This window comes from Schistocerca americana, chromosome 7 (assembly GCF_021461395.2).
Source record: "Schistocerca americana isolate TAMUIC-IGC-003095 chromosome 7, iqSchAmer2.1, whole genome shotgun sequence".
Lineage (NCBI taxonomy): Eukaryota > Metazoa > Arthropoda > Insecta > Orthoptera > Acrididae > Schistocerca > Schistocerca americana.
In genome coordinates this window covers 368,426,882-368,441,170 of record NC_060125.1, presented here as the reverse complement: position 1 = coordinate 368,441,170, position 14,289 = coordinate 368,426,882, and the positions used below count along the sequence as shown (strand labels likewise).

The window sequence follows — 14,289 nt, the reverse complement described above, 5'->3', positions numbered from 1 at the left end:
TAAGAAATGTACCATACGCATAATGCATACCATAACGCAAAGCAAAACTCTATGGGCACTTAACTATACATGATGCTTTTCTAAAAAAGAATTTTGAAGCCAGGATCGTAGGAACGGCCGAATTGAACAAGACTGCTGAAGAGGGATGAAATGGCTGCAGAGGCTTAATCTTTGGAAAGCAAAAGAATCTTAAATAAAAACCCACCGAAGTTTATATCTTCACTCATGTAGGTATTATAATCTTGTGATGTCCGGCGAATCTTTCTGAAACACTGTGTTTTATAACAAAAATAAATGTGATAGGCACTCTGATCAAACCTGACGCAATAACAGCTGAAAAGCGGATTTCATTTACGCGATGATGGAATCACGTATACAAATGAATTTCGCCGAGTAAGATGGTGCGGTGGTGATACGGCGGCTCCGAAAACAGTGCGAGGGCGAACTACGGACACGGCGATAAGGTTATCGGGGCTGCGAGATTGGCTCCGGTCGTCGAACACGCATATGCCGGGCCACCTGTACGGGCGGCTAATGGATAAAGCGGCAGCTCATGCATAGCATTACGCGAAGCCTCGCCCGTAGCCACACGCAAACCGCCAGAGTTGCTCATAACCTCCCCCCGCTTTTTCCCCTCTCCGCTCTCAGTCCGGCACCGCGACGGCCTTTTCTGTTCGTTTCCGTCACAGAGCTGTCTATAAATCAATTGTGTTTTCCAGCGGCGGGCGCGAGCCACTGTGAATGGGAGATGTGCGCGAGGCGCCAGAATCACGGCGATGCCTATCAACACGTGTCGCTGTTTGGTTTGCATGGCGGGACTCAATTTCCTCGCACATATCTTTTGTTCTGGCGCTTCGCAAACCTCAGCGGCAATTTTGCGACCTCCGCCGGGAGCAGGGCTCTCTGTTGTGGACGCACGCACACGCGCCGACACGTTAGTGGGGAGGGAAAGGGGGGGGAGGGAACTGACACCCACAGCAAGTGAGGGGCGGGACTCACGCACAAAAGGAAGCCGCCAACGAGACTAATGCGTGCACGCGAGTCCTTTCTCGACGCGCCCGAACAATGCCGGAGCGCTCTCGCTGCATTTGCTTCGCGGTTTTTCGGCCGCCGTGATTTCTGTTTGTTTTTCGCGCAGCTGTACAGAAAGGGGAGAGGGAGCTGCGTCGGCGTTGTTTGCCAAACTTTGCCGGTATTGATTACAGCGCGCAGCGATCCGGCCACCAGAAGGCTGAGCAATCGGCCAGAAACCATTTACGTTTTCGGAGACAAAGAACGCAAAAGAATACACTCGCAAAGCTCTCTGGTTGCAGATACCAGTCTGCAGGAGACGCAGTACCGCCTAATACGCTGTGCGTTTCGTGAAGCTTCCCTGTCTGCCACCGTAGACTACACCATCTGCTCTGTAATGATGATGGCGATTATCACAGTTTCGAACATGGCTGACAGCAGCAACTGTAAATAAATTATCAATATATAAAGCATACAGCCCACCGATTAGCGTAAGTTTAATGCAGGAATCTTGACCCGGTTTCTATACCGCTAAGCGACCGCTACGGTCGCAGGTTCGAATCCTGCCTCGGGCATGGATGTGTGTGATGTCCTTAGATTAGTTAGGTTTAAGTAGTTCTAAGTTCTAGGGGACTGATGATCTCATAAGTTAAGTCCCATAGTGCTCAGAGCCATTTGAACCATTTTATACCGCTAAGGGTATTTCCTTCAGAAGGAAGTCGCCTATAATGCTTAAACGAACCAAAAAATAAAAGCCTAAAATGATTAACACTTTACCAAACTGTGAAATGGAGAACGTGGAATAAAAACTGGTACTTCCATAAATTACGAGACGTCAAAATTGTAAATATTCGTGGTGAAATGATGACTCTGCATAGAGAGAAGAAAGGGTACAAACTTGACGTCTTAGAAGTACTTGACATCTTTAGACATACTGTCACTAACGAGGGCCTCCTCTTAAACGAACAACTGCAACTTTATGATGCTTTGATTCATGTTCCCATTCACTTCCATTTCGGAACCGTTACTTCTCCCTATCCTTTGTGGACTCTGTACTTGCTTACTGATTGTACGCCAAAAGACACTGTATACGACATTCTGTTTTGAAGAGTTTGTGGTTCAGAGACATGATGACCATTTAGAAAATTTCGTTAACGCCTGTATCCATCCTCTTAGAATGGGCCAAAATGTACTACGTGGTGGTGCTTGCTTATTCTACTGCAGAGAAAGTGAGGGCAAGAGATGAGGTCCTTACTAGTTGATGAGCTCCCAGTTTGTGCCGGCTTTTGCTCGGGTGGGGGTACTGGATTTGGGTCCACTAAAACAAAAATAAACGCAAAGTGGCCGGTTGAAGTGGCCGTGCGGTTAAAGGCGCTGCAGTCTGGAACCGCAAGACCGCTACAGTCGCAGGTTCGAATCCTGCCTCGGCCATGGATGTTTGTGATGTCCGTAGGTTAGTTAGGTTTAACTAGTTCTACGTTCTAGGGGACTAATGACCTCAGCAGTTGAGTCCCATAGTGCTCAGAGCCATTTGTCATAAACTCAAAGTATTTAGCATAAATAGGCTGAAAGGGACTTTTTTTATTAGATGATTGTCAAACAATTACTGGAACTGGTGAAAACCAGTAGATAATTATCTAGGAGTATGCCTACAGATCGACTTAAAATGAAACCATTACATAAAACTATTCATAGAGAAGGTAGAAGCAAGAGTGAGATTCACTGGAAAATGTGAAAGTGTAGCCCTCTATGCATCCGATATTTTTAACAAATTTTTAAAGAATGCTTTGCACCCCTTAACTTCTAATCGCTCTTCAATGTGAAAGGCGTTTTCACGGCGAGAATCCACTGTGGCAGGTACATATGAGTACGACTTAGGAAAAACTCTTAGCACACAAAAAAATATGTGCTGTCTGAGTGCAGGCCGAAATTCGCTAAACTAGGAAATGAATTATATAAGTACCGTTGATGATGAAGCTCAAATTTCCGATAACATTTCAATATACAAGAGCATGAATCAAGCTTAGGGTTTTTTCCCCTCTTCCCCTATCGCATATTTCGTGCACACTTCTCTCCATTCCGGACTCGTTGCCCTCCGCTTTAAAGCTCATTTACGTTAGTGGTACCAGCAGATGCTTTCCATGTAACCTAACCACGCTTGATGTCTGCATAGTATCAGCTCTAATATCGGCGAGAGTTCCAGAGGATAGAACAATCAATAAATCGCCCATTCTTCAACTCTCAAGCTGTCTAGATGAGCTAGTTTAATCTTCCGAACTTCATTTCCAATAATCTCTACAACGGAGAGGTGTAACATGTTTATGTCCTTCAGCATCATTCACATTAACAAACCACATCACGCTAGCTACAGTTACACAATTCTTACCTGACAGTTCAGCTTTTACATTTTGCGATTTCGTAGTGTAGTACGGTGCATTTACAGGGTGACATTTATTGAACTATATGAAATAAAATCGTCATAACTTTTGAACGGTTTGCGTTAGGACGTTCAAACTGCACGGTTAGCTGCGGGGCTTAATGGGAATTGGTATGTGCTGTATGGTTTGGTTTAGCGACGAAGCCCACCTTCATTTGAATGGTTTTGTCAATAAGCAAAATTGGCGCATTTGGGGGACTGGGAATCCTTATTTCGCGGTCGAGAAGTGTCTTCACCCTCAACGGGTGACGGTGTGGTGTGCAATGTCCAGTCGCGGAATAATCGGCGCGATATTAATTGATGGCAAGGTGACTGCCGAATGGTACGTGAAGGTTTTGGAAGATGATTTCGTCCCCATTGTCCAAAGTGACCCTGATTTCGTCAAGAAGCGATTCATGTAAGACGGACCTCGACCTCTTCGAAGCAAGAGAGTATTTCATGTCCTGGAGAAGCACTTTCAAATGGTTCCAATGGCTCTGAGCACTATGGGACATAACATCTGAGGTCATCAGTCCCGTAGAACTCCGAACTACTTAAGCCTAACTAAACCGAGGACGTCACACTTATCCATGCCCGAGGAAGGATTCGAACCTGCGACCGTAGAGGTCGCACGGTTCCAGACTGAAGCGCCTAGAACCGCTCTGCCACACTGGCCAGCGAGAAGCATTTTGAGGACCGCATTATGGCTCTGTGGTACCCAGAGGCCACGGGCATGGGCCTCGATTGGCCACCATATTCTCCGGTTCTGAACACATACGACTCCTTTTTGTGGAGCTGTATTAAAGACAAGGTGTTCAGCAATAACCTCAAATTCATCGCAGAGCTGAAAACAACCATTCACAAGGTTTACGACAGCATCGATGTTCCGATATTTCAGCGGGTCATGCAGAATTACGCTGTTCGTCTGTGCCACATCATCGCCAGTGATGGCAGGTGCATCTAATATGTCATAACCTAAATCTGAATATCTGTAGTGAGGTTTACATGTTGAATAAAATGTGTCCGCGCCGTAGTTTGTAACTAATTTAGTTTTTTTTTCATTTAGTTCAACAATTGTAGCCCTGTAAACAGTTGCTAGACGGTTAGAGTCGAAATATGCCGACCACATCGGCTGTCACTTCGTTTATAAAGCAGCTATAGTGTGTCCTGAGACGCATCGTGGTACGATACATGAACTGCCAGTCCCAGCTCCAAGTAACAGCTCCAAGCATACACACTTCGATAGTGGTCTACGCTGATTGAGCCAGTTTTGCGTCCTGTAAGACAACAAACTGATTAGAGCTCACATATCTGTTTGTAGTATCATTTCGAGAATGTTATCGGCAGACGGTGGTAGGCACTGTAGCACTAGGAACAGTTATAACGGAGTGTTTAATGCAGACATTGTTATTTCTCCAAACATGTGGGTCAGTCACTATTGTGATGATAGACTCAGTTGTCCCTCGATATCAGTAAAGGGGCAGATGAAAGGAAACATTGAAAACATTGAAATTTTCACATGTGAATGATAACGAACGCCTGTATGTTTGCACAGCTTATGGCGCTCCTAGCACCACGTAATTTTTGTCCCATCTTTCATGAATCCGCAGAGCATGTGACAATCTAAAAATGTATCATTATTTAATAGTTCCAACTGGTTCTCATCGTGGAACATGGTACTACGCACGCATTAAAGACGTTCAGTTTTTACACAGCGGGAAAATGTTCCCATTAGCGCACAAAAAAGACGAATATGCTCCTATTTAATAAAAGATTGACTGAAACATGGGGCACCAGCTACCTCATTCTACCTTTCTCAGCACATTGAAACAATTTTCCAAAAATTTTGACATGCTGTCATATTCGCGCTGTTTTTAACACGCACTTCACCTCTCGCGCTCACACGCACGGTTTTGGTACCCGAAAACCAGGTTTTTGGGGTGTTTCTCGATAACGGATAATGATTTTTGAAACTGGGAAGAAGATACTTCTAGATAAATACCTAAAGAATATACCGTTAAAATTTGATCAATTTGCTGAGGTTATTTATTATTTAGATTTCTCCTCACATGATACTTAACCTGAATATTTTTACATGTACAAGGGTGGGGGGCGGGGGGGGGCGGGGGGAATTAGTGTTTAATGTCCCGTCGACAACGAAGTCATTACAGCCAGCCGGTGTGGCCGTGCGGTTCTAGGCGCTTCAGTCTGGAGCCGCGTGATCGCTACGGTCGCAAGTTCGAACCCTACCTCGGGCATGGATGCGTGCGATGTCCTTAGGATAGTTAGGTATAAGTAGTTCTAAGTTCTAGGGGACTGATGACCACAGATGTTAAGTCCCATAGTGCTCAGAGCCATTTGAACCCTTTTTTTGAAGTCATTGCAGACGGAGCACAAGCTCGGATAAGGGAAGGATGGGGAGGGAAATCGGCCGTGACCATTCGAAGGAACCATCCAGGCATTTGCCGGAAGTGATTTAGGGAAATCACGGAAAACCTAAATCAGCATGACTGGACGCGGGTTCGAACCGTCATCCTCAGGAATGCGCGTCCAGTGTGCTAACCACTGCGCCACCTCGCTCGGTTTTATGTGTACACGTAGGGTAACGTTGAACCTTTGTATCTCGGAAATGGGTAAAGATACCAAAAAATTTTCAGTGTTATTCGAGATCGGAGTCCTAGGAATATATCACAACAATTTCAGCCATTTGTTGTGCGTAGCCGTCTTGGAATCCGCGGCTCGGTTTTGTTACCTAAAAAATATGTTTTCCGGATTTTCGCAGGGACTGGCCATGAACTAAATGGTGCCTCCATAAGCCCCTTAAGGCGCATCGTAGACCTCATCAAATGCAAAAAGAACCAACCGATTTGCTCCATTTTCCTAAGCTGGAGGAAGTCTATAATATTCAAACTTTTGCCCTGTACTTTAATATAGTTACATGAAGATCCTTCTGTTGGATGTACTAATGGTCCCTAGCTCAATGTCTATCCTAAACACTTGACCCACCAGTAAAAATCGAGGTATAAGCCCCAAAAAATCCCGTTTTTGAGCACGGTGTTTTTGAACATATTAGGTAGCGCATCCTGTCGCATGAGTACCGATTGCCTGCTCGTAGTTTCAGAAAGTAGTCTTAATTAAACGAGCGTGAACTGGTAGCAGTAAGAGGCTTTGTGTGTCTATCACAGGTGTGGTTCTCGAACCGGCGTGCCAAGTGGAGGCGCGAAGAGAAGCTGCGCAACCAGCGACGCGCCGTCGAACAGGCGGGGGCGCCCACCGCGCCCGCGGGCCGCCTACCGCTCAACTCCGGCTTCAACTCCATGTACTCCTCCATCCCGCAGCCCATCGCCACTATGGCTGACTCCTACAGGTAGGCGCACTGTGCTTCAACTCCATGTACTCCTATATCACAACTCATCGCCTCCATGGTTCACTCCTGCAGGTATGCTCACTCTGCTTTAACTCCACGTATATCTCCATACTGCAACCCATCATCACTATTGCTGACTGCTAGGGTATGCTCACAGAGCATCAACTCCATGTACCCCCACCACATCACAGCACATTGCCACTGTGGAGCCGGCCGCTGTGGCCGAGCGGTTCTAGGTGCTTCAGTCTGGGACCGCACTACCGCTCCGGTCACAGGTTTGAATCCTGCCTCGGAAATGGATGTGTGTGATGTCCTTAGGTTAGTTAGGTTTAAGTAGTTCTAAGTTCTAGGAGACTGATGACCTCAGATGTTAAGTCCCATAGTAGTCAGAGCCATTTGACCAATTTTTTGTCACTGTGGCTGAGTCCTTTCGGTATAATCACCTCCTTCAACTCTACATAGTCTTCTGTCCTGCAGCTATCCTGCTACCCATCACCACAATCGCTGACTATTACATGCATGCTCACTGTGCTTAACTCCATGTCCTGACACATCCTAGCCCATTGCCACCAAGGCTCACTCCAAGAGGTTTGCTCACTGAGCTTCAACTCCACACACTCCTCCATCCTAGAGCCCATCGCCACCATGGTTAACTCCCATACAATGTCCACTACTTCAACTACACATACTCCTCCATCTCATAACCTGTCGCGATGGTGTCTGACTTGTCGAGGTATTTTCACTACACATCATCTCCACATAATCCTCCATGTTCTAACCCATCGTTACATGTCTATATATGTCCACTGCACCTCATCTTCACATAATATTCCAGTCTGTAACCCGCCGCCATCACAATGGCTCACTGTGCTTCAATGCCATGTATTACACCCTATAGCTCATTATCAAAACGTTTGACTAATCTAGAAGTGTCCAGTGTGCTTCAGCTCTACAAACTCCTCCATACCAGACTCATAGCGACAGTTAGTGACTGCTACAGGTATGCTGACTGCAGTTCGGTTGCATTTAATCCTTTGTCCTACAATGCATTGTCACCATGTTGACATCTACAGGTCTACTTGCTTTGCTCCAAATCCTTCATACCACATTCCATAAGCACCGATTCTCTACCCATTGCCACTGTCATTGACTACTGGATGTACGTGAGCTGTAATTCAACTGCACGGAATCCTCCTCTCCATAGCCGTTTGGCCTTATGAGAGACTCCTATACATATTTGTCCAACAACCCATAGAGAACCTCCGTGCTGAAAAGGCTGTTCGTGGTGCATGTAAGCTGCTGTCTATACGATCTTAAGGTTTCAGCATCGCCTCACCCCCGACTCTTTCATAGCAGTGGCTCGGCTGCCTAGAGAAGCCCGTTCCACCGGCTTCTCTAAGGGGCGGCAGTTCTAGGCAGTTAACGCCCCCGTCGTCCGATTCTTTTGAAAGCTATAAAAGCTGCCCTGCCTCCATCCCTCGGCAGATCACGGAGACCCTCGTTCTCGCCTGTCAGAGCCAGTGCGAAGTTATCCTTAAAGCGTGCAACAGCATCAACCAATAAATCGTTAATAATTCGATAGCCCCACCTAAAAATACGAGCCCATACAAAGTAAACATGAAATATTATTATTCTCGTGTTAAAAACATACATAAAACACAATTTATGCAGTTGTTGGCATATCAACACAGTTTATATAATCTTTTACCAAAATTAGGCCACTTCCACTGCATTTTCCGTTGGCTGGTGAAGGTCATCTTCTGTGCACAGTCGACACTGGAGCATGTGCCGAACAGTCTGTTCTTCTTCGCAGTCGCACTGCGTTTTGTTTTCTTCAATGTATCCAAATTTTGTCAGGTTAACCCGTGATGCTCCTCTCCTGACCTCAGTCTATTCAAGGACTTCCAAACTGGTCAATTCTCATCGTGACCAGGGCTAAAGATTCTGAAAATATCAGAAGGGTGGGACGCCTCAGCCCTCTACAGGTACAGCCTGGCTTCTTCATTAGTGGTTGTTAATTTCTTCGATGTTCTGAGGAAACTTTTCGCTGGTCCTAGTCGTTTTGGGTAGGGTTGTTGCCCATGCATGGGAAGCGTTTATTCTTGCTCCAGTTTCGCTCTCTCCCTCTTTGATTCTACTTCTCTTCGAACAAGAGGTGGTGCAATTCCTGCAAGGTAGTAGAGCCATTCGAAGTTAACTTCATGTAGCCTGTTATAATTCTGCACGTGTCTAAATGACTCTGTGCACTATGGGACTTAACTTCTGAGGCCATCAGTCCCCTAGAACTCAGAACTACTTAAACCTAACTAACCTAAGGACATCACACACACCCACGCCCGAGGCAGGATTCGAACCTGCGACCGTGGCGGTCGCACGGCTCCAGACTGTAGCGCCTAGAACCGCTCGGCCACCACGGCCGGCTCTGCACGTGTCATTTAAGGCAATATCCACCTTTTTGGCATGTGTTGACTTATACCAAACAGGACAGGCTTACTCTTCAGCGGAGTAGCATAATGCCACTGCAGAAGTTCGGATGGTTTCAGCTTGACTGTGCCATTGGATCCTGCCAGTTTTCTCAGTAGGTTGTTCCTGGTGGGGACTTTTGGTTCGAAATTCATGCAGTGTTTTTTGGACGTTAGAGATCTGTCAAGTGTTATCCCTGGGCATTTTGGAGTGTCACAGTGTTCCAATTCTGTCTTTAACTTAAAATACGAAACGGCATTCATGCTTGGTGTTAAAAATTTTGCTGTCTTACAAACCAGACGTTACTATAGTTCTGTGTATCTGCGGGTTTCGTTACTGCCCGTTTATTGTGGCTCAGCGAGCAGCTGCGAGGCGCCGTACAGTGTGGTGTGTCCCGGTGCCGCAGCTCCATGTCGACGAGCCTGAGCAGCATGGGCGCTGGCAGCTGCCTGCAGCAGCGCGACCACGGCTACCCGTACATGTTCCACCACCACGACCCGCTGCACTCGCTCAGCTCGTCGTACGCCAGCCACTCGCGCGCCGCCGCCGCCGTCTCGGCCGCCTGCAACCCGGCCGCCGCGCACGCGCAGAGCGCCGCCGCCGCCGCCGCCGCCGCCCCCGGACACGCGACGCCGTACGCCGCCGCTGCCGCCGCCGCCGCCGCCGTCTCCTCCGCCTCCACGCCGGCCACCGCGGGCACAGGTCAGCAACGCCGGCGCCTCCACTCCCTCCCTCTTCACAGCGGCTTTCACTACTCTTCCTCAAAGCCACCTTCTGTTCCACAAATGTCCAGCAGCGCCTGACTATGGCGTGGGTGTTATCCTGTTAAAATATTGAATTGTGTTGCCTACGTCTTTACAACGTGTAAACGATAACTGTATAAAACATAGTACAGAGATTAAGGGAAAGCCAAGACTAACAACATGAGGACACTCGTGGTCTATCGAGCCGGGAAACAACCTAAAACTGAATAAAGTGTTCTCGGGTTGCCAACCGCGTCAATTGCTTAAAACTACACGAGCTTTCGCCCAAGCACTCCTTGGCCGTTGTCAAGTGGTATGGCTGCTCGTGGGCTGTTGGTGCGCCCTTACATACGCTAGCTGCCGTCTGTGACGTCACTAGTGCCAGTGACATTGTCATATATGGACATGTTTTGAGTCGGCGTCCGATGTGCCCTCTTCAACCGCGCGACACCGCTCGATCCCACGCTGCGCTGAGCTGCAAGCCACCGTCTCTATTCAGGGTGTTTGCGGTAATTTTTAATTCAATAGCTTCCTTTATTAAACTGTCCCAGAAGCCGTTGGTGCGAGTCAAGACAGAGGTACCGTCAAATTTTATGTGGTGACCGTTATCTAACGCAGATTTCTCTGGATAGCATAGGCGATAATACCTCTCATGCTCTTTCCTGCCTTGTTCCACAGTGCGTGCTGTTTGTCCGATGGAACACCTCAATGGTATCAACAGTAATATCCAGTTCACCATGGAGGTGGAAAAAGATAATGCTTTGCACTTCCTCGACGTCCTTGTCCACCGTAAACGAAATGGGTGCCTTGGCCACAGCATGGCATGGATGTGTGTGTTGTTCGTACATAAGTTAGTTTAAGTAGTGTGTAAGTCTAGGGACCGATGACCTCAACAGTTTGGTCCCTTAGGAATTCACACACAATTGAACTCCCCCCCCCCCCTCCCGATTTAAACCCCATCGAGCAGTAGTGGTGTGCGTTGGGCACACGTAGTGCAGGATGTCCACATACAATGATCATGCAGCAATTGTAAACCAAGGTGGTGGAAGACTGGAACATCCTGCCACAAGCACGTCGGTCATTGTCGTCAGTGGTGATCGCACACTCCATTAACACCCATATCCCTCCTTCAGGAGTCCATCATGAGTCACGGTGACATTAGCATATGTACCGTAATTAAATAAAAGTGTCATTTCTGTTCGTTTTATCCGGCTGGGGTGGCCGAGCGGTTCTAGGCGCTACAGTCTGGAACCGCGCGACTGCTACGGTCGCAGGTTCGAATCCTGCCTCGGGCATGCATGTTTGTGATGTCGTTAGGTTAGTTAGGTTTAAGTAATTCTAAGTTCTAGGGGACTTATGACCTCAGCAGTTGAGTTCCATAGTGCTCAAAAAATGGTTCAAAGGGCTCTGAGCACTATGGCACTTAACTTCTGAGGTCATCAGTCCCCTAGAACTTAGAACTACTTAAACCTAACCAACCTAAGGACATCACACACATCCATGCGCGAGGCAGGATTCGAACCTGCGACCGTAGCGGTCGCGCGGTTCCAGACTGTAGCGCCTAGAAACGCTCGGCCACTCCGGCCGGCCATAGTGCTCAGAACCATTTGTTCGTTTCATTGCGTATTTACTTCAGCTGTCTACTATACTATAATGTCCGATCCAAGTTTCATTGAGCTATGTTAGTTATGAATGATACATCAAACGAAAATTATTTTCGTCCTTAAGTTTGCACACCAGTGTACATTAACTGTTAACTGCGAGAGCAGCTAGTCACCTCTCTAAACTGTCTCCTGTTTCTTTTATAGTCGTATGAAGTCGACATCGATAGTAACTGACTAATCCGAAATGTTGTACGTAGCGCCAGAAAACTACTACGAAAGCTTTACGCCGGTAAAAAGATCGACAATTTCGGCCGTTTGTGGAGGAGTACTGTATAGTCCCCACAGCATGACCTAAATGACCCGAACACATACACCTCTGTTCCCTTCGGCACTACAGAGCCACCTTCTGCCAAATGTGGGAGGTGCTCGACGTTGGCTTAGGCTAGGGAAGAGTCGCGGGCGGCTCTTTCGGGTTACTCCGAAGAAAGTGGTAGTCGGAGACAGAAAGTGGGTGGACGGCGACTCTATAAAACCGCCAGCTTCGAACTGTTAGTTCTCAGTTCTTCGCAATATTCAGTTACGTAACGTGGCCGTCCGAAATCTCCACTGATCCCGGTGCGTTGACAGCTTCTGTATACTAAGCCGTCCCGTCATTACTCTCTCCTGCGGCACACACTATAGTTTCCTCTCGGCTTAGGCCCTTTTTAAAGTGGCTGCAGTAGAGCAATGTGTTTGGAAATTTGTGGTAAGGTCTTATGGGACCAAACTTCTGAGGTCATAGGTAACTTAAATTAACTTAACGCTAAGGACAACACACACTCCCATACCCGAGGGAGGACTCGAACCTCCGACGGAGGGAAGCCGCACGGACCGTGACAAAACGCCTGAGACCGCGCGGACCGTGATAGGACGCCCTAGACCGCGCGGCTACCCAGCGCGGTTAGCAATGTACTGTAACTTGGTTTCCTGTATAATGTGTGTGTGTGTGTGTGTGTAGTGTGTTTGTGTGCACTCCTTTGTATTGTTTCATTCGACTTCAGAGCACTCTTCACCCACAGCTAGGTGCTAACTTAAAATACTGAACCTGTTTGTGATTCTCCAACGATGTATTCTTTGCTAAACCCCGTGATAAACTGCGGGTATATGTATTTCAATGACAAATATATCTTATTATTGTGTTGTCTAACAGTGATAGGGAGAGTTACCTTATTTGTTATTTTATTCACGGTTGAGGGTGTAGTCATTATCACTAAAAGTACAGGACACGACATCTTCACCCAACAGCAAAACAAACTCCACATTGCCTGTGCGAGGGATAAATTATTTAATCGTCTTAGTTGCGGGTGAATAATTTCGTTTCCACGACAGCGGCTTCACCACCCCCGTCATACTGCAGTCTAGTTCTTGCATTTACAGATTGTAAAATTAACTTTTCGTGTAAATTTTGCCTCAAACTTTTGTGAATTTTAACAGCGGGAAATTAACGATAAAATCGTTTTGTTTCACTGGCTTTACTACGAGACTGCTGCGCTTGTAAGGGCTCAGTTTAGACAGAATTCTGAATGCAGTTAGTTTTTGCATAACGTTTACACTCGTTATCCTCATGCGAAAGTTCAAATTAGTAATGTTAACGAAATAAGGAAAATAAAACATCCGACTGACTAAGACGATGGCGTAAGAGGGCGAGAGGATATTCATAATCTCTCGCGGCGAACATGCGTTGTAGCTTAAATGACTTTTGTAGGCCAGCTTGAGCTTGTTTCCCTGCTTGATAGACCATAATTGTGCTACATCAAACTATACGTCTCGGCTCGGTACCTTATAAAGAGTTATCCTTCACATTCGCTTTTCCGAAATGAAAGTTTTGTGGTGTGCTACACGTTTGTTAACGTCTCATCGTACCACAGCACACAGCTTATCTTACAAACGGACCTAATGGAGTGGCCATTTTCGACTTTCTCTGTACTTATAGAATTTAATTTGGAGCTTTTTAGAGGATGTAGAACTGATACAAGTGGTTACGTGGCCCTGCGCAGTTGACGTAAGTTACGGGGCTGAAGAGGTTTGTATCTACCAGACGATTGTATGGGACCGCACAGGATGGTGTGTCTGCTTGGAGGCGTAACAGAATGGCAGAAAGGAGCTATCGTGTTTCAACGTGCCCATGACTACACCGTGAATGATACTGGCCGATTTGTTGATGTATCAACGCTGGCCATCCAACATGTCTGCAAGGAGCAGTGCTAACGACAGAGTATCCTCTCAACCGACAGCGCCATGCAACTGAATAGTACGTTACCTACCTTGCTCTCTTTATTACCTATGACAGGGATGATGCAATGGTGAAGGCACTACACTCATATTCGGAAGGACTGGGTTCAATTCGCCATCAGACCTCAGGCGTTTCTTTGACGCGGATGTTTGTATGGTATCTACAAATGGACCATGTGCTATTTCTGCATCTGTTCTCCTTCAGTTGACTTGGATCGCCATCTCTGATGATCCGTATGTGAATGGAGCACCAGACTCTGAACTTCCTTCTTTCAGTGCTTCATTGTCACTCATGACAGAGTTAACTATGGAACGCTGTGTTTCCCTCTCTGGCTTCACCCATGAGAAATAAATAACTCTTGATTGACTTCACTGAAAACTCTGGCGCACTAAAACTCCAAAATTCTCAGTGTC

At 46.9% G+C, this 14,289-nt stretch overlaps 1 protein-coding gene across 1 annotated transcript in view; it reads left to right on the top strand.

The window, feature by feature from the left end:
* LOC124622943 (paired box protein Pax-6-like) overlaps positions 1–14,289 on the top strand; it is a 341,169-nt gene that overhangs the window by 296,825 nt on the left and 30,055 nt on the right. The window contains exons 7-8 of the mRNA XM_047148734.1: positions 6,613–6,794; positions 9,664–9,817. Of these exons, the coding sequence (XP_047004690.1) occupies positions 6,613–6,794; positions 9,664–9,817 (336 nt within the window). The remainder of the gene's footprint in view (positions 1–6,612; positions 6,795–9,663; positions 9,818–14,289) is intronic.